The 20,014-nt window shown below is 43.8% G+C and overlaps 1 protein-coding gene across 1 annotated transcript in view; it reads left to right on the top strand.

The window, feature by feature from the left end:
• The window catches only part of LOC125225607 (eukaryotic translation initiation factor 2-alpha kinase-like), a 40,823-nt gene that overhangs the window by 1,802 nt on the left and 19,007 nt on the right, over positions 1-20,014 (top strand). The window contains 2 exon segments of the mRNA XM_048129395.1: positions 4,778-4,955; positions 5,635-5,800. Of these exon segments, the coding sequence (XP_047985352.1) occupies positions 4,778-4,955; positions 5,635-5,800 (344 nt within the window).

Raw genomic sequence — 20,014 nt, 5'->3', positions numbered from 1 at the left:
CATATATTTAAAAATTATGAAAAAAATCACAAAAGTAGAACTTTATAAAGACTTTCTAGGAAAATTGTTTTGGACTTGATAGGTTTAGTAGTTTTTGAGAAAAATAAGGAAAACTACGGAACCCTACACTGAGCGGGGCCCGTCACGCTCTTGGCCGGTTTTATTTACTACATGGACTTTAGAAATGCTTTGCGAGAGATTATTACTCCTTACTGTGATAGGCATGGATTTTATGTATGTATATGATTTAGGTATCTTGTCTTGACAATTGTTTCAAATTTTACTACTATTTAAGAAAATGCTACTGTCTCCATCCATACCACATCACTTATGCACATCAGATAATATGTACAGTCAACCAATTGGAACCCTAGGCCACTCTACAACCATGTCAAAATGACAAGCAATAAGAGATTTCTTACAATCTGATTTATAAAGTCACTGTGACATAGTTCTATAGTGGCCTAGGGTTCCAATTGATTGACTATACATTAATTTTATTCATGCAGAATTTCGTCATATTGGCACTTACATTTTAAATTTTAATTATGTGTGTTACTTGTATAAGGCAACAGGATTCTTACGTGATATTGTTCACTTACATTGAATCACTTTTTGGTTTACCTAATTATTACTTTATGTATTTTCAGTGTATTTTTTTAAATTTTAAATTATGGTGTTACTCGTCAGTTTAATGTTCATTTTAGAATTGTTTCTATGTTTTGGTACAACATACAACGCGCCATATCTTCAACAAGTCACATTTGTTTGGGAGTAGGTACTATTTCTTATCATAGCCTATTGATAAGTGTAATCTCGCATGAGTTTTTAACTTTTTAATTGTTTATCAAATGTGAACAGGTTGTGTGAAATAACTGATAAACTTGTTAGGAGACAACAGAAATTGTAGTAAGGTACAGCAGGGCAAATCACGACTGGGGGTCAATTGTAACTAGTCCAGATGAGACATGAGACTTGAACTCACGACCTCTTGACCGATGATACTCCAGTGGTCTGCCCAGTGAGCAACCATGACCCCAACCACGCCAGCGAAATTTTCCACTACTTAGGTCAATGGGACACATAGCTGTTAAATAGCGTCCTTGGTTAGCAGAGTGCTGGAGTATCGATCCAGAAGCCGTGAGCTCAAGTCTGACGTCTCACCCAAGGCAGACATTTTCCACGTTTTAAGTTTCATGTACTCTGCTTACCCCATATGGTAATACAAGCGTGAATATACAAGCGTGAGCATATGTGTGCATCAAGTTCGCGGCCTTTATTAGAGGGAAATAAGTCAACACTAATAGGTCTATGGCAATTTATGCTCACGTCACTAAGTCGACCTCAAATGTTTACTCATCTGCAGTTCTTTGCTTTGTTTATGAATCGAACACACCTGAACATGCTATGTTACACAATCGTGAGAGAGAAAATCACGGTCGCATTTGCAATAGTTTCAATGGAAGTGCTGGTGGTCTTGAGGTAAGAGCGTGCGACTTCCAATCCTGAGGTCGCGGGTTCGAATCCCGGCTCGTAGCAATGAGTTTTTAACCCCGACGCAAAAACGACGGGGTGTTATAAGTTTGACGTGTCTGTCTCTGTCTGTATGTTTGTCTGTCTGTCTGTTTGTGGCATCATAGCTCACGAACGGATGAACCGACTTAGATTTAGTTTTGTTTGTTTGAAAGCTGAATTAGTCGGGAGTTTTCTTAGCCATGTTTCATGAAAATCGGTCCACTATGTCGGGTTTTTTTTTTATTTTTTTTGTGATTAGGTTAATTCGGAACTTACACGTATTGTGCGAAATGTCATTTGATATTTTTGCCAGTCGCTTTTCGGTGACGGAAAACATATTGAGGAAACCGGACTAATCTCAATAAGGCCTAGTTACTTTTCGGGTTGGAAGGTCAGTTGGCAGTCGCTTTTGTAAAAAACCTTGAGATTAGTTGTCAAAAGTGGACCCTAGGCTCCCATGAGCCGTGGCAAATGCCGGGATAACGCAAGGAGGATGATGATTTCCAATAGTTTCCAATACTTGCAGTCTAAGATCGAAACTATCTGCTAGAATGAGAGATACTACGAAGATAAGGTTTAAGGACGTGGTAGGAAAATATAATAAATACAATAAGGCGTAGGGATGTGACGACCCCATCGCCCATTGGTTTTACCAGTGCAATCAGTCAACGCAGGGCAGCTTGTGGCGAGCTGTTGGGGAACAGCGACCCCACGTACCCGAGTGCTCCTGGGGAGTTCTGTTACCCGTAAGGCGGGTGGGTGGGACAGTACTCTCTACCTCTGGCTTGCCTTGGCTGGCCGTCCAGAGTGGAGTCGTTAGGGCTACATGCCCCAGGGGTGGAAGTGAAAATTTGCATAAGACGCGAGTTGGTGCAGTGGCTTAACAGCCACTGGGCAGAAAGCGGTGTACACCTCTCGACACCCTTGAGTTCTCACACCGGTGTTGCCCTTGAGCCATCTTGGATGTCGCTTTTTGTGGGGGCCCATCTTGTGGGGACGAGTCACCGTCTGCCGGAAATAAAATTGGATACCGTTTTATTAGGCAGGCGTCCGGTTTTTTTATCCATAGCCCAGTATTTAGTCCATCACTTTCATCAAAATAGACCAGTTCATTTTAGATTCCATTAACTCTCAAATAGTCCTTACACCCTGGCGGGTGTTGCCTCTGCGTGTGTCCCATGATACGGGCAAGGGCAACATCCGCCCGGTGTACCCCTTACATTTCATTAAAGTGTCGAAAGGGCCTCTACGTGTTGGCTTCGGCCCCGCGCACGCCTCCCAAAGGTCCGGAATACCATTGTTCCGTGAAGGGAAAGACATACAAATAATAATAAATAAATAAATATTGGGAACACCTTGTACAGACCAACTCAGCCCCACTAAGCAAAGCTTGTACTATGGGTGTTAAGCGCCGATATACATACTTAAATAGATAAATACATGGAAAACATCCATGACTCAGGAACAAATATCTGTGCTCATCACACAAATAAATGCTTACCGGGATTCGAACCCAGGACCGCGGCGTAGCAGGCAGGGTCACTACCGACTAAGCCAGACCGGTCGTCGTCGGTCGGTATTTAAGTACCTACAATCAAATATAATACCCAGCCAATCAGCAAAGTATTGAAAATCTTTCCTTGTCTGCTCGAACGCTAATTGTTTTTTTTAAGTGCATTAACCATATTCAAGGTTAAGAGCTTAACGAAGATTATCTGATACCAATGAAATGGAATATTGATTTACTAAGGTTTCCCTGATAACTTCGCGTATTTATAGCCTGTCAACCAAATTTTGGCAGTAGCAATGTACATCAAACTAAAGTATGGTATCCCTATGAAACGAACAAAAACCAGCAATGTACGTCGAACAGCCACAGATATTTTTTTTTCAAGGGGCTCCCTCCTTCCTTACGAATTAGATAATGTATTAAAAAGGGACGGATATGTGCTAGTCATTTCTCTTTTTGGTACGTTGGAGATTTCCACAGATAAGATACAAATGACACGCGAATTTCCACCGATTTTCAAAACTATTAGTGTTGCTAGCCCGCGATTTTTCAAATTTGCCGCCTTTTTCTAGTGACAAGATTTGGTTGACGGTCTATAGATGATTATTCAGAACGGTATTGTGTAATTAAATCACAAAAACGTTATCTAAACAAAATAAAACAAGTTCTATTAAAACGCATTGTAATTTACACTTTAAAATTATCCATTATGGTTCGTTTTGAAGTGAAAAGGCATATTGTACGTGTTTAAACCCGTTTTCAGACGCGCTATGGCTATGACTAAGTCTGATATTGACAAAGAGAAGTAAAAGTTCGCGGTGACTCATCGGCCTCATAGTAAAACGAGAGTTAAAACCTTATATCGGTTAATACGTTCAAGGTTGTGTTGCCTTCTTTATGTACACAACACAACATATAGAAATAATAATAGTTTTTTATAGAATAAGCTAAGAGTACAGAGCTGCCAGACCTTCCTCAATTTTACGGTGAAAATGGTTAGGAAATGATTATTATCAAATCTTTACTGTCTTTTCTATCACACATATAAAAATCAGCCTTGAGAATTTAAGGCAAGTTACTGACTGAACTAGGTAATATGCAGACGTTAAACGTCGATACGAACAGGCGAGACGACTAAAAAAAATTAATTAGTCCGTCAGTTAGATTATCAAAGAATTTTAAACACGTATTTTTTCTTTTTTCTCGTAAACGAAAAATGACGACGGTACAGTACAGTGCGTTGAAGTTTCGCGTGACGTCACGCCTAGGTACAGTTTTTACTTAGAAGTGACGTCACAAGCCCCCACTCCGGAACTTAGATGCTCTATATCTTTGTATTTTTTCATTAATTAGAAAAAGCGAAACATACGTTTACGTGTTCAGTATTTTTGGACGATCTAACTGACGGACGAAACAGAATGCCTTTTTTTATGTAGTCGTCATCCCTACTCTACATGGTCCCAAAATTTAATCCTTGAGAAAATGAGGAACGTCTCTGGGCTCAGGCTTGATCTGTTTGTTACTTTTGAATGTAAATTTAAAAAATAATGGTATCTACAGTGAGCTGCGAAATTTCGTGGAGAAGTTATGAATGAATTAATTGATAAATCCGCCATGCACTTTTGCATCTCACTGTACAATAATATATTGGACGTTTGCCGCGTGAGCATCTTGTCTCTTTACGTGCCTCGTTCGTAGGTAGACCCGGCAATTTTACAGGAAGAGATTGTCATAAAAAATGTATTTTTACAGGTGCAAAAGAAACCCTCTGGCAAGGCATAGACACAACAACGGGCAGCGTGCTCTATGAATGTGGTTCCTCAGGCTGCAGCAGCGAACAGCAAGCAACTGCCGCCGGAAGACATGTCTTAGTTCTTCGAAGGCACGCGAATACAGTGAGAGCGCTCGACCCACGCTCAGGCCAAGAGAAGTAAGTGGATTTTGATAAATCGTACGGGAGATGGCGCTGTTAAGCGCGGAGCGAATCCTACATCGCGCGCATTTGTTTTTACGGGGTATATAAGGCGCTGAAGTTTTTTCCGTTTGACACTTGCGTGAGTTACGAATGTGGTTCAGCAGGCTATAGCGAACAGTAACCGACTAACTGCCGGGAGACATGTGCTAGTTCCTTGGAGTCATACAAATGCAGTGCGAGCGCTCCATCCACGCTCTAAGCAGGAGAAGCAAGAGAAGTTTAATTCATTGTGCGAGAGATGGCGTTGTTATTTGCGGGCCGAATGCTACATCGCGCACTCGTTCGTTTTTTATGGAAGTGCTGAGGATTTTATAGCTTCTTAGGGGAATTGTTTTATGTGTTAGCTTGTCCCGTGGTAACGCAGATTCGCTGCCACTTACTAGCGTACCCTATGAATTTGGTTTCTGAAGTTCTAACCAAATTTTACTTCGCATGGCTATTGAAAAATAATTCACTTGTATATTTTTGGATTTGTGTCTTTAAGGGCCAGTTGCATCAACACATTTGACAGACACATCATCGCCACGCAGCAGACGTCTATGGAACTTCCCATACAATAAAATTTAACGAACGCTTTAACGGTGACAGACGTTTTGATGCAACCGGCCCTAAGCAACTTTTTGTTTATTTATAGATGGAACTTCAGCGTAGCAGAACATCAGCTAGCATTATCCGCCAGTCCGGACTGCTTAGGTCCGGCGAGCGCCGGTGCCGGTCCGGTGACCGTACACGTCGCTATGCCGGAGGGTACGGTCGGCGTGGCTCGGCCCGGAGAGACAGAGTATCTATGGCAACAGCAGGTACGGAATACCATCCTTATGATCAATACGACACTGAAAACTTGAGTTCATACTTTAAGTGCTAGAAAATCCTTTCCGTCTGAAAATCCCACAGAAATCGGATAAAAATAAATTGCAAGTGAAGATAAGAAAATCTTAGATCTCTAATAGGCTACTTGCCTCCTAGTCAAATCAGCTTCTTTTTAAGAACTGTCAAAACGAATTTGAATGACTTGATAATATGGAATTTATATGAAATCGATTTGAGTGACGTCACGGTCAACTCAGTTACTTTATAATTATATATTTCTACCTGGCTTATTAAATAGAAATTGGATTTAAAAATAACTTCTGTCCATGTTTTTCTGGCCAATGTCGTAGCCGGGCCGTTAGACCAATAGGGAACTTGACTGTAGTTAAAATAAAATATTTGATACCATACACGAAATAAAGCATCAGATAATTATAATATTTTATTTTAACTACAGTCAAGTCACAGTATAAGGATATATCAGTAGTTAATCTCCGGCAGCGGCGGCGCGGTCGTTACTACTGCGCAAGGTCACGCAGGGTTGTACAACGTTACTATAATCGACTTCGTACAATGTAAGTTGTTGTAAATCTAATAGGTACTATTAACTGTAAGTAGGTTTTAGTATAACAATACCACGTCATGACACCACATTAGTCAGTATTGAAGATACAAAAAATCATTATAAATATATTATCATACGCGCAATAGTAGATTGTGTAACAATAATTGCAAAAGCGTTAATTTAAGTGTTCATTTTATGTGTTTTCTCTAGAATACACCCAATCCATCACAATAAAAAAAAGATTCGTTTGAACTAGAAACGTAGGTACCTACTGTCCTACTCGTATTAGTAACTGTGTATGGCGCTATGCTAGTACCAACGCTCTTTCTACCTTTTTATCTAATAAAGATTCAAGTACGTATTTGTTTCTTAAATACTGACGAAATCATATTTACATAAAATGTTTGAATAGATGTTTGCACAATATTTAAGTAGGTACCAAACTTTCGAGCTAGATAGATCGCAGCATCTACCTAAATGTCGTTACAGATAAATCCTTATTGATTTTAATGTGTCATTCTAGCTTTAAATCTCACTTTTACGCCATTTACGTAAGCAATAATGTACCTAACACTGCAAATATATAACAACCACTTACTTTTCTGGGTGTCTAGGAATTCTAAAGAATGACATTTCCGCATTTTGAGAACTTTCCATACACCCATAAACACTACAGTAACGAAAATATGTCTTCGGTGCTGACGTCATTTTCTCCCGAACTCAACACGTCAACACAGCGCGCAAACGCGGCCCCGACTGTCCAGCCCAATAATCACCAGTTTCGCATGTTTTCGCCGCATGCGAGGGGTGGGAGGGGGACACACCGCGCGGCGTGAAGTTTGTAAGAAGAGTTATTACTGGTTTTATACTGTGGTCAAGTTCTCTATTGGTCTAACGGCCCGGCTACGACATTTAGTCCTGCGGCGCTGGCTATATTTTGGGCCCTAAGTTAAAAAAATATTAAAGTCGATTTTGTTTTCGTTTATAAATACATTGATAACATATAAATTTAACATTTCGTTTTGGGTCACATTCCTAGGGTGCTTTTTTAGTAATTTGGTAATTTGTGGTTATAATTTTTAATTTGACCTAATGTGGTAAAAAAAATATTCGAGAGAAAAAATGTAACTGTATTGCATTTAGAATGATATTTTTAGCGTGTATACGTAGTTTGGGTCAATTTACTCGAGTGCTATATGACAATTTGTCATACCTAGCGAAACAGACACAAAAAAATATTCATGTTAAAAAAAATAAGAAACGTCGCATTGCCTCCTTTAAATATATCAATAAACTGAAATTGTGTTTTCCTACTCCAGTGCTTGATAAAATTTGCGATAATTTAGCAAAAATAGGTTTTTACCATTCCAAAAAAATATTAAAGTTACTAGAGTTCTTATCTTATTAACTAAAAAGACAAGATAAATAAGATACGTGAATTTGGGTAAGTTTAATAGAATGCTTCGAAAAATAATACGGTATTAATATTTGCGTTCGATCAAGTCAAGCGAGCGCAGTGACGCGGGTAGTGTAGGTATTATGATACCGACCGCGCGGCCGTGGCGCGGCAGCGGGGAAGGGCAATGACCTCTCTCGACATTCTACAAACCGCACGTTGTGTACAAAACGCCAAAATTTATTTCAACTGTGCGCATCACGCTATTTAATGCTAAGCCTGAAAGGGTTGTATTTGATAAGACTACTAGAGTAACAATTTTAACTTAATATACCTATTTTCCACATGCGTCAGTAAATAATTTAATTTATAAATAATAAATTTAGTATACATCGTGGAATCTACTACTACTACTGCCAAATAAAATAATGCGATTTATCATCTAAGTACTTTAGACTTATATTTAAGCGTGTCACTCACTATGCAGGTAGCTGAGCGCTTATCTTTCAATATGAATCCACATACATAAAATATATATAATTCAATGAGCTAACACACGCGCCGCCGATTATTCATATTTTATTTTGAAGTACATGTGGGGATCGACGTTGGTACGAGATCATATTATATCGTAAAATGGTGAGGAATTTATATGTAGAAAATACAGGATTATAAAGCAAAATACAGGATGTACTTTTTATAACCAGCAATATTTAACGTGGTGAAGTCATATAACTGATATCGAATACAAAACACTAAACGCCCAATGGACTTGCCTCGCGTGACGTCACGTAGTGTTTTTAGGGTTCCGTAGTCAACTAGGAACCCTTATAGTTTCGCCATGTCTGTCTGTCCGTCCGTCCGTCCGTCCGCGGATAATCTCAGTAACCGTAAGCATTAGAAAGCTGAAATTTGGTACCAATATGTATATCAATCACGCCAACAAAGTGCAAAAATAAAAAATGGAAAAAAATGTTTTGTTAGGGTACCCCCCCCCCCCCTACATGTAAAGTGGGGGCTGATATTTTTCATTCCAACCCCAACGTGTGATATATTGTTGGATAGGTATTTAAAAATGAATAAGGGTTTACTAAGATCGTTTTTTGATAATATTAATATTTTCGGAAATAATCGCTCCTAAAGGAAAAAAAAGTGCGTCCCCTCTAACTTTTGAACCATATGTTTAAAAAATATGAAAAAAAATTTTTATAAAGACTTTCTAGGAAAATTGTTTTGAACTTGATAGGTTCAGTAGTTTTTGAGAAAAATACGAAAAACTACGGAACCCTACACTGAGCGTGGCCCGACACGCTCTTGGCCGGTTTTTTTGATAAAAATTAAACGAAATCTTTCCTCAAATTACTATTAAGCCAATCTTATCCTATCCTACCTGTCGTTTAAACAAAGATGAAATAAAATAACTTAATTCTTTGCATGTTAATTTGGTTAAATATAACTTATATATTTTCTTTAAGAATATCATATAGTTTTAAATGAGCAATTCTTGTATATTCATTTATTTATCAATTCTATATTCTATTCTATTTTTCTATATAATATAAAGCTGCAACCCGACTGACATTTTTCCAAAAATAGCCATGAGATTTTGCAGGTGGCAGTATTTGGTGTAGCTGTGGTAGTATAGAGGTTGATCTTGCGACCCCGGAAAAATCCGACCGTCGGTCTACCGGTTCCGGGTAAAAAAATGTTGAACGGTCTGGCCAAACGGCAGGAGATAGCCGGGGGGTGCTCGACCAAAATGTCATAGAGGACCCTGCGTGCGTAGCCGAATGGCATATCTCCGACGCCAAACGAAAACGAAACGCCGCGCCAGTTAGTCTAGCTCTGTCGCGCCAATACGCACGAGCGATAGAGATAGATATCTACGAGCGTTTCGTTTCGTGAGCGTTTTTGCCATTCGGCTACGCACCCTGGGCAGTTTTTGACGCCGCCATTTTTTTTTTCAAAATGGCCGACTTTTTTTTGAAGATTTTTCAAGTTTGTCGTAGAGTGCTCAAATTTTTGTTGTAGAATCTCCAAGAGGCCTTGATTGGAATGAAATAAAAGAAATTGAAAAATACTACAAATGTGAGAAAACTGGCCACTTTTGTTTTGTATGGCAACTTTTAAACGGTAAGAGGTAGCCGGGGCTGCTCGACCAAATGTCATACAGGGTTTTAAGTAGAAAAAAGTTTCATTAAAAAAATCAATATGGCTGACTTTTTTTTTTGAAAAATTTCAAAATGGTCCTAGCGCGCTGAGATTTGTCACACGGGTGGACGGCCACCCGAAGATTAGCTTCGCTGAAATTTGTTATGTAGGGGTTCTCGGGGTTGGAAAATCGATCTAGCATAGCCTTAGGTCCCGGAAAACGGCGAATTATGGAGTTTTAATGAGTTTTTCTTTCGCGTTAGTAAACGTTAAATATGGTCGTTAAATTCGCCCCGCGCACATCGGCTGCGCTTAGCTCAGTCGTACGAGGTCGGTCTAATGTTCGCAGACAGAGCAGGTGTCAGGGTTTCGAATCCCGGCCAGAAATTAAGTTTTAATTTTTTGTTTTGTTTTTTTTTTTTGTTCTTGTATTTATAAGTTTTTTTTTTCTAAAGACGTGATATAATAAAATAGAACCGAGTGAAGCTCGGTCGTCCAGATGTTTTAGGATATTATTTATTGATTGGCTGCAAGAAATGCCTAGGAGTATTGGCCGAACGGTAATTAACAAAAATTACACAGTCAAAAGGTTAATTGTCATTAACCATTAAAAATTAATGAACGCCAATTGTCATTAAAGTTAATGTATTTCGAAAAATAACAAACAAATTATCATCGTAATTAAAGAAATCGTCACGGTGAGTTCGTGGGTGAGCAGTATCCAAGATAGAGCTGACACTGAGCTGACACTGGCTCGGCTGTACCTAGTAGAACTCAGGTTTGGTACAATATAGAGATTATATAAAGACACGCTGTTTTGGTACGACTCATCATGATAAGCGCTTGGGAAAGTAGTACCTAAGCTTTAGCTCATGCTGAACCCTGAGTCCTGTTAGCGTAGCCAGCGGTTTATGATATCACTGCATGATTTGTTTTGTTGATTTTTACGCTGGGTGACGTTTGCTCTTAACACGGTTGTACAAAATGGCCGAGGCGATGCCAGTCACGGACGTCTGAAAACTGTCACGACTTCGAAACTAGTCTCCAAAGTACTATATAAAAAGTTTTCACAAAACAACAGTTAAAGCTTTTGAAATGGTTGATACTGTAGGTATCTCGAAAATAATAGATACATCATTTCCTTATTGAGGAATTATACTATGAAATAATAAAATCATCCCCTATCAAAAATAAACACGCCCGTGTTAAAGCCTGTTAAAGGTATGGCAAAAACCATCGTTTTGAACTATGATTTATATATATATCCATAATTTTAAACAGGCCTATCACAGCTCTCGTTAAATATTACTTAGATACGAGAGACTAATACGATTGGTCGGCCGAAGGCAAGACAACTCATTGTGATTCGCTGAGACGCTGCTGCAAAAGAATACAAATAGATAAACCTTTTCATTAAACTTAACTATCTTATAATTTAATCTGGGGGCATGGCAGTACCCCCGCCAAGTCGAGCACGAAGCCAACACTGCCGTACCATCCTTTACTGGAACCATTTCGCCGCATTTTCAGGCCCCTATTTGAGAACCTCTGGATAAGACCGGAACGCAGAAATTTTCGTCGTCTAGTAAGCTATAATAACATACTTAAAACTCAAAATTGCAAGTCTGTACGTCGCAACACGGGTGGATAGCCGCCCCAAGATTAGTATACAAAAAGAAAATTAAAAAAATGGCTGCCTTTGAACGCCAATTGAAATTTGTATGGAGGTTTTTTTTAATCGCCATAGCTCCGTAACGGTAGGAAAAAGGTTAAAGTGCTTGAACTAATGTTGTACAGTTATCTTAGGTCCATCGAATGGCATTTACAAAATTTCAAAATGGCCGACTTTGAATTATTTTTTTTTATCTTCGGCCCGAGCGCGGTAAAATTTGGCACGTGGTAAAAACGGGGGCCAAAAATAGGAATGAGAATTTTTTTTTTGGAAAAGTCAAAAACGGCGGCGAGAGGGGACAAAGTCAAATTTCCCAAAATCAAAGTCGGTCATTTTGAAATTGTGTAGTTCAAGCTTTTTTGACCTTTTTCCTACCGTTACGGAGATATGGTTATTAAAAAAAATCTTCCATACAAATTACAATTTGCCCACAAAGGCCGCCATTTGAAATTTTTCAATAATTTCTTTTTGAATACTAATCCGTCGGCCGTCCACTCGTGTGCCAAATCTCAGCGCGCTAGGACCATTTTGAAATTTAAAAAAAAGTCGGCCATTTTGAATTTTTTTTAATACAACTTTTTTCTACTCCGAGATCACACATTTGGTCGAGCACCCCCGGCTATCTCTTACGATTTAAAAGTTGCCATACAAAACAAAAGTAGCCAGTTTTCTCACATTTGTCGCATTTTTCAATTTTTTTTTATTTCATTCTAATCAAGGCTGCTTGGAGATTCTACGACCAAAATTAGAGTGCTCTACGACAAACTTGAAAAATCGTCTAAAAAAGACGGTCATTTTGAAAAAAAAATGGCAGCGTCAAAAACAACCCAGGGTCCTCTATGACATTTGGTCGAACACCCCTTGGCTATTTCCCGCCGTTTGGTCAGGCCGTCCAACATTTTTTTACCTGGAACAGGTAGACCGACGGTCGGATTTTTACTGGGTTGCAGGACAAACCTCTATACGGCCACACCAAACACTGCCACCGGCGGAACCTCCTTCTGGCTGTTTTTTGAAAAATGTCAGTCGTGTTGCAGCTTTATATTACACTAGCTTTTGCACGCGGCGTCGCTCGCGTTAGAAAGAGACAAAAAGTAGCCTATGTCACTCTCCATCCTTTCAACTATCTCCACTTTAAAAAATCACGTCAATTCGTCGCTCCGTTTTTCCGTGAAAGACGGAGAAACAAACAGACATACTTTCGCATTTATAATATTAGTATGGATAGATAAATGTAAGTAAAAAAAATACATACGTATTTTGATTACCATTTTTCTAAGGTAGGGTTAAATTCGAAACCAATTGAGGTAATGTCGAAAATCTGTAAAAAGGATACTAATGCCATATAATGAGAATAATTACAATAATGGCTCCCGCAGTCTCACCACCTGTGTTTGCACACACGCGCGCGCACAGAGACACACGCGGCGGGGGACTTTGTTTTATAAGGTGTACAGAAATATTATGCCGCCGTGCGCTTCGTGTCCATTATAAATGAAAATTAAGGAAAATATAGGAAATAATATTCAAGTTACAATTTATTGTTTTTGGGTTTTGTATCCATTTGCATCCATAAATATTTCCCGTCATAAAAATTACACCCTGTATTGTGGAACTAAAAACTGAAATCAATAGTTACAATAATATAATCACGGTGTATGAATAGGAGCGCCGGATCGAATTAGGTACTTCAATATCGGGACAAAAGGTTCTGGAGTTTCGAGGATTTCGTAGGGAAATGTAAAATAATAGTGCATTAGGGTAATTCCGAAAGTCGTCTAATTACGAAAGTCACATAAAAATCACCATTATTTCCATCATATCAAGATTCCCTCTTCGGAATTACCAGAGCATTTTTGTCATTCGGAATTACCCTAATGCACCATAATAAAAATTTACGATAGTTTAGCTAGTTTACTTCGTTTATTTTAGATAGTAGACCTTTACGTGTTTTCGACATTTATAATTGGTCTGTTTTCGTTACTAATGTAATAAAGTTCTTAAGGTTACCTACTATGTATAAGTTTTAATTGGGAAGACTTACAAAAAAACCGGCCAAGAGCGTGTCGGGCCACGCTCAGTGTAGGGTTCCGTAGTTTTCCGTATTTTTCTCAAAAACTACTGAATCTATCAAGTTCAAAATAATTTTCCTAGAAAGTCTTTATAAAGTTCTACTTATGTGATTTTTTTCATATTTTTTAAACATATGGTTCAAAAGTTAGAGGGGGGGGGACGCACTTTTTTTTCCTTTGGGAGCGATTATTTCCGAAAATATTAATATTATCAAAAAACGATCTTAGTAAACCCTTATTCATTTTTAACTACCTATCCAATAATATATCACACATTGGGGTTGGAATGAAAAAAAAATCTGCCCCCACTTTACATGTAGGGGGGGTACCCTAATAAAACATTTTTTTCCATTTTTTATTTTTGCACTTTGTTGGCGTGATTGATATACATATTGGTACCAAATTTCAGCTTTCTAGTGCTGACGGTTACTGAGATTATCCGCGGACGGACGGACGGACGGACGGACGGACGGACGGACGGACGGACGGACGGACGGACAGACAGACATGGCGAAACTATAAGGGTTCCTAGTTGACTACGGAACCCTAAAAATCGGGAGAATCCCGCCAAAGCCCGACCCTCTGGCAATCTTAAATTATGTATGACTGCGCACGAGAAGTAGGTACCGCCTCGTGTCACAGCGCGGCGTCGCGCCAGCGGCATGCGCCAACCTGATTGGCTATCGGTTGCGCGCCACACAGCGCAAAAATTTAAAATACTACTCTATTGCGTTGCGTTTTATTCTGCCAAATATTGAAAACCCATGGATGAAAGTGACCCAAATTAAAAATGATGACTTGATATCATTAATTAATTAATTAATATTATATATAGCTGCAAAACCACTCATTTCTAACCTCTCCCTATTTCTGGAAAACGGCTGAACCGATTTTCACGGTCGATGTGTCGTTGTATAGAGGGAGTCGGGAGACGTATGGGAAAAATACGGGATCTGGTCTCCGACTCCTGGGTCAAAAAATGTTGGACGGCCCGGCTAAACGGGGGGAGATAGTGGGGGGGTGCTCGACCAAATGTCATAGAGGACCCTGGGCAGTTTTGGAGGCCGCCATTTTTTTTTCAAAATGGCCGACTTTTTTTTTTGACCAAATTTCAAATTCATCCTAGAGATTTGAAATTTTGGTCAAAGAATCTCTGGGGAGCCCTGATTTGAAAAATAAAAAAATTTTTTGAAAAATGCTACAAATGCGAAAAATTTGGCCACTTTTTTTTTGTATGGCAACTCTTAAACGGTAAGAGATAGCTATAGGGTGCTCGACCAAATGTCATACAGGAGCCCGAGTAGAAAAAAGTTGCATCAAAAAAAATTCAAAATGGCCGACTTTTTTTTTTTTTTTTTTTTTTTTTCAAGTTGGTCCGAGCGCGCTGAAATTTGGCATGTGGAGAGGTATGGGCCCCCAGATTACAAATGTCAAAAAATTTTTTTCGAAAATCCAAGATGGCCGCCGTTATGGAAAAATCAATTTTTCAAGTAATTTTCGCGAGCCCGAAGGGCGAGCTTCAGGGTGGGAGGCCGAAGGCCGACCCCGCGGAGGGCCGCAGGCCCGGAGCTCACCTTTGGGCTCCCACCCGGGCCAAATCCAAGTAATTTCAGGCGAGGCCGAAGGCCTCGCCGCGGGCAGAAAGTGCTCCCATACAATTTCCTTACAAAAGTGTCTAAACAAGCGTAGCCGGCGGGCCGAAGGCCCGACGGCGGAGCTTCGGAGCCGAGCGAAGGCCGAAGGCCGAGCTCCGCGTAGGGCCGAAGGCCCGGAGCGTCCCTGATCGGCTCGCCGGCGGTCCGGGAAGTTGGAGGTTACACACGACCCAATAGTAAAAGTGTCTTAGAGAAGCGAAACGACGGGCCGGAGGCCGCAGGCCGCAGGCCCGTCGTGAGCTTCTCAAGACACTTTTACTATTGGGTCGTGTGTAACCTCCAACTTCCCTACAACCCCCACAGTAACTACGCGGAGGGCCGAAGGCCGGAGCGTGTACGAGAGGCCCCAAGCACGCGAAGGCCGCAGGCCGAGCTGCGGGTAGAGAGTGCTCCCAAGCAAAACAAAAACAAAAAGTATATAAATAAGCGAAGCGGCGGGCCGAAGGCCCGACGCGGAGCTTCGAAACCCTGCGAAGGCCGAAGGCCGAGCTCCGCGTAGGGCCGAAGGCCCGGAGCGTCCCTGAGAGGGGCCGGCACGTGAGCCCGGCGGGCCGCAAGGCCCGCGGGGCGAACCCACGCGGTCAAACTGCTCACCCCAAGTGCCTTAATAAGCGTAGCGGCGGGCCGAAGGCCCGACGCGGAGCTTCGGAACCGAGCGAAGGCCGAAGGCCGAGCTCCGCGTAGGGCCGAAGGCCCGGAGCGTCCCTGATCGGCTCGCCGGCGGACCGGGAAGTTGGAGCTTAAACACGACCCAATAGTAAAAGTGCCTTAGAGAAGCGAAACGACGGGCCGGAGGCCGCAGGCCGTAGGCCCGTCGTGAGCTTCTCAAGACACTTTTACTATTGGGTCGTGTTTAAGCTCCAACTTCCCTACAATCCCCACAGTAACTACGCGGAGGGCCGAAGGCCCGGAGCGTGTCTGAGAGGCTCCCAAGCACGCGAAGGCCGCAGGCCGAGCTGCGTGCAGACTGTGCTCCCAAGCAAAACAATAATTAAAAGTATTTAAATAAGCGAAGCGGCGGGCCGAAGGCCCGACGCGGAGCTTCGAAACCGAGCGAAGGCCGAAGGCCGAGCTCCGCGTAGGGCCGAAGGCCCGGAGCGTCCCTGATCGGCTCGCCGGCGGACCGGGAAGTTGGAGCTTAAACACGACCCAATAGTAAAAGTGTCTTAGAGAAGCGAAACGACGGGCCGGAGGCCGCAGGCCGTAGGCCCGTCGTGAGCTTCTCAAGACACTTTTACTATTGGGTCGTGTTTAAGCTCCAACTTCCCTACAATCCCCACAGTAACTACGCGGAGGGCCGAAGGCCCGGAGCGTGTCTGAGAGGCTCCCAAGCACGCGAAGGCCGCAGGCCGAGCTGCGGGCAGAGTGCTCCCAAGCACGCGAAGGCCGCAGGCCGAGCTGCGTGCAGTCTGTGCTCCCAAGCAAAACAATAATTAAAAGTATTTAAATAAGCGAAGCGGCGGGCCGAAGGCCCGACGCGGAGCTTCGAAACCGAGCGAAGGCCGAAGGCCGAGCTCCGCGTAGGGCCGAAGGCCCGGAGCGTCCCTGATCGGCTCGCCGGCGGACCGGGAAGTTGGAGCTTAAACACGACCCAATAGTAAAAGTGTCTTAGAGAAGCGAAACGACGGGCCGGAGGCCGCAGGCCGCAGGCCCGTCGTGAGCTTCTCAAGACACTTTTACTATTGGGTCGTGTTTAAGCTCCAACTTCCCTACAACCACCACAGTAACTACGCGGAGGGCCGAAGGCCCGGAGCGTGTCTGAGAGGCTCCCAAGCACGCGAAGGCCGCAGGCCGAGCTGCGGGCAGAGTGCTCCCAAGCACGCGAAGGCCGCAGGCCGAGCTGCGTACAGACTGTGCTCCCAAGCAAATCAATAACAAAAAGTAGCTTAACAAGCGAAGCGGCGGGCCGAAGGCCCGACGCGGAGCTTCGAAACCGAGCGAAGGCCGAAGGCCGAGCTCCGCGTAGGGCCGAAGGCCCGGAGCGTCCCTGATCGGCTCGCCGGCGGACCGGGAAGTTGGAGCTTAAACACGACCCAATAGTAAAAGTGTCTTAGAGAAGCGAAACGACGGGCCGGAGGCCGCAGGCCGTAGGCCCGTCGTGAGCTTCTCAAGACACTTTTACTATTGGGTCGTGTTTAAGCTCCAACTTCCCTACAACCCCCACAGTAACTACGCGGAGGGCCGAAGGCCCGGAGCGTGTCTGACAGGCTCCCAAGCACGCGAGGCCGCAGGCCGAGCTGCGGGCAGAGAGTGCTCCCAAGCACGCAAAGGCTAAAGCAAAAAAGCAAACAAGCATAGCTCAAAAACAAAAAGCATAAGCATAACTCAAAAACAAAAAGCAAAAGCAAAAGCAAAAAACAAAAAGCAAAAGCAAAAACAAATAAGAACACCGCGGGGCCCTCGGGCCCCGCGCACCTTTAAAAAACTAGTTAATATTATATATAGCTGCAACCCGACTCATTTCTAATAGATATGTTTTATTTGGAAACGGTGGGGGGTAGGGGGAGGGTCGATGTGGGGTTGTATAGAGACGGTCGACGCGTGGTCCGGAAAAATATGGATTTTCGTCTCCGACTCCTGGGTCAAAAAATGTTGGACAGCCTGGCAAAACGGTAAGACTTAGGGGGGGGGTGCTCGACCAAATGTCATAGAGGACCCTGGGCAGTTTTGGAGGCCGCCATTTTTTTTTCAAAATGGCCGACTTTTTTTTTTGACCAAATTTCAAATTCATCCTAGCGACCTGAAATTTTGGTCTTAGAATCTCTCTAGGGTCTAGATTCGATTGATAAAAAAAAATTTTGAAAAATGCTACAAATGCGGAAAATTTGGCCACTTTTTTTTTGTATGGCAACTCCTAAACGGTAAGAGATAGCTATAGGGTGCTCGACCAAATGTCATACAGGAGCCCGAGTAGAAAAAGTTGCATCCAAAAAAAATCAAAATGGCCGACTTTTTTTTTTTTTTTTTTTTTCAAGTTGGTCCGAGCGCGCTCAAATTTGGCATGCCGAGAGGTATGGGCCCCCAGATTAGAAATGTCAAAAATTTTTTTCGAAAATCCAAGATGGCCGCCGTTATGGCAAAATCAATTTTTCAAGTAATTTCGCGAGCCCGAAGGGCGAGCTTCAGGGTGGGAGGCCGAAGGCCGACCCCGCGGAGGGCCGCAGGCTCGGAGCTCACCTTTGGGCTCCCACCCGGGCCAAATCCAAGTAATTTCAGGCGAGGCCGAAGGCCTCGCCGCGGTCAGAGAGTGCTCCCATACAATTTCCTTACAAAAGTGTCTAAACAAGCGTAGCCGGCGGGCCGAAGGCCCGACGGCGGAGCTTCAGAGCCGAGCGAAGGCCGAAGGCCGAGCTCCGCGTAGGGCCGAAGGCCCGGAGCGTCCCTGATCGGCTCGCCGGCGGTCCGGGAAGTAGGAGGTTACACACGACCCAATAGTAAAAGTGTCTTAGAGAAGCGAAACGACGGGCCGGAGGCCGCAGGCCGCAGGCCCGTCGTGAGCTTCTCAAGACACTTTTACTATTGGGTCGTGTGTAACCTCCTACTTCCCTACAACCCTCACAGTAACTACGCGGAGGGCCGAAGGCCCGGAGCGTGACGGAGAGGCTCCCAAGCACGCGAAGGCCGCAGGCCGAGCTGCGGATAGACAGTGCTCCCAAACAAAACAATAATCAAAGTGTCTAAAAAGCGACGCGGCGGGCCGAAGGCCCGACGCGGAGCTTCGAAACCCAGCGAAGGCCGAAGGCCGAGCTCCGCGTAGGGCCGAAGGCCCGGAGCGTCCCTGAGAGGGGCTGGCACGTGAGCCCGGCGGGCCGCAAGGCCCGCGGGGCGAACCCACGCGGTCAAACTGCTCACCCCAAGTGTCTTAACAAGCGAAGCGGCGGGCCGAAGGCCCGACGCGGAGCTTCGAAACCGAGCGAAGGCCGAAGGCCGAGCTCCGCGTAGGGCCGAAGGCCCGGAGCGTCCCTGATCGGCTCGGGCCCGTCGTGAGTCGGAGGCCGTAGGCCCGTCGTGAGCTTCTCAAGACACTTTTACTATTGGGTCGTGTTTAAGCTCCAACTTCCCTACAACCCCCACAGTAACTACGCGGAGGGCCGAAGGCCCGGAGCGTGTCTGACAGGCTCCCAAGCACGCGAGGCCGCAGGCCGAGCTGCGGGCAGAGTGCTCCCAAGCACGCGAAGGCCGCAGGCCGAGCTGCGTACAGACTGTGCCCCCAAGCAAATCAATAACAAAAAGTATCTTAACAAGCGAAGCGGCGGGCCGAAGGCCCGACGCGGAGCTTCGAAACCGAGCGAAGGCCGAAGGCCGAGCTCCGCGTAGGGCCGAAGGCCCGGAGCGTCCCTGATCGGCTCGCCGGCGGACCGGGAAGTTGGAGCTTAAACACGACCCAATAGTAAAAGTGACTTAGAGAAGCGAAACGACGGGCCGGAGGCCGCAGGCCGCAGGCCCGTCGTGAGCTTCTCAAGACACTTTTACTATTGGGTCGTGTTTAAGCTCCAACTTCCCTACAACCCGCACAGTAACTACGCGGAGGGCCGAAGGCCCGGAGCGTTTACGAGAGGCTCCCAAGCACGCGAAGGCCGCAGGCCGTGCTGCGGGCAGAGTGCTCCCAAGCACGCGAAGGCCGCAGGCCGAGCTGCGTACAGACTGTGCTCCCAAGCAAAACAATAACAAAAAGTATCTTAACAAGCGAAGC

This window comes from Leguminivora glycinivorella, chromosome 1, assembly GCF_023078275.1.
Source record: "Leguminivora glycinivorella isolate SPB_JAAS2020 chromosome 1, LegGlyc_1.1, whole genome shotgun sequence".
NCBI lineage: Eukaryota > Metazoa > Arthropoda > Insecta > Lepidoptera > Tortricidae > Leguminivora > Leguminivora glycinivorella.
The sequence above is the reverse complement of the archived record's forward strand: the minus strand, read 5'-3'. Positions and strand labels throughout refer to the sequence as shown.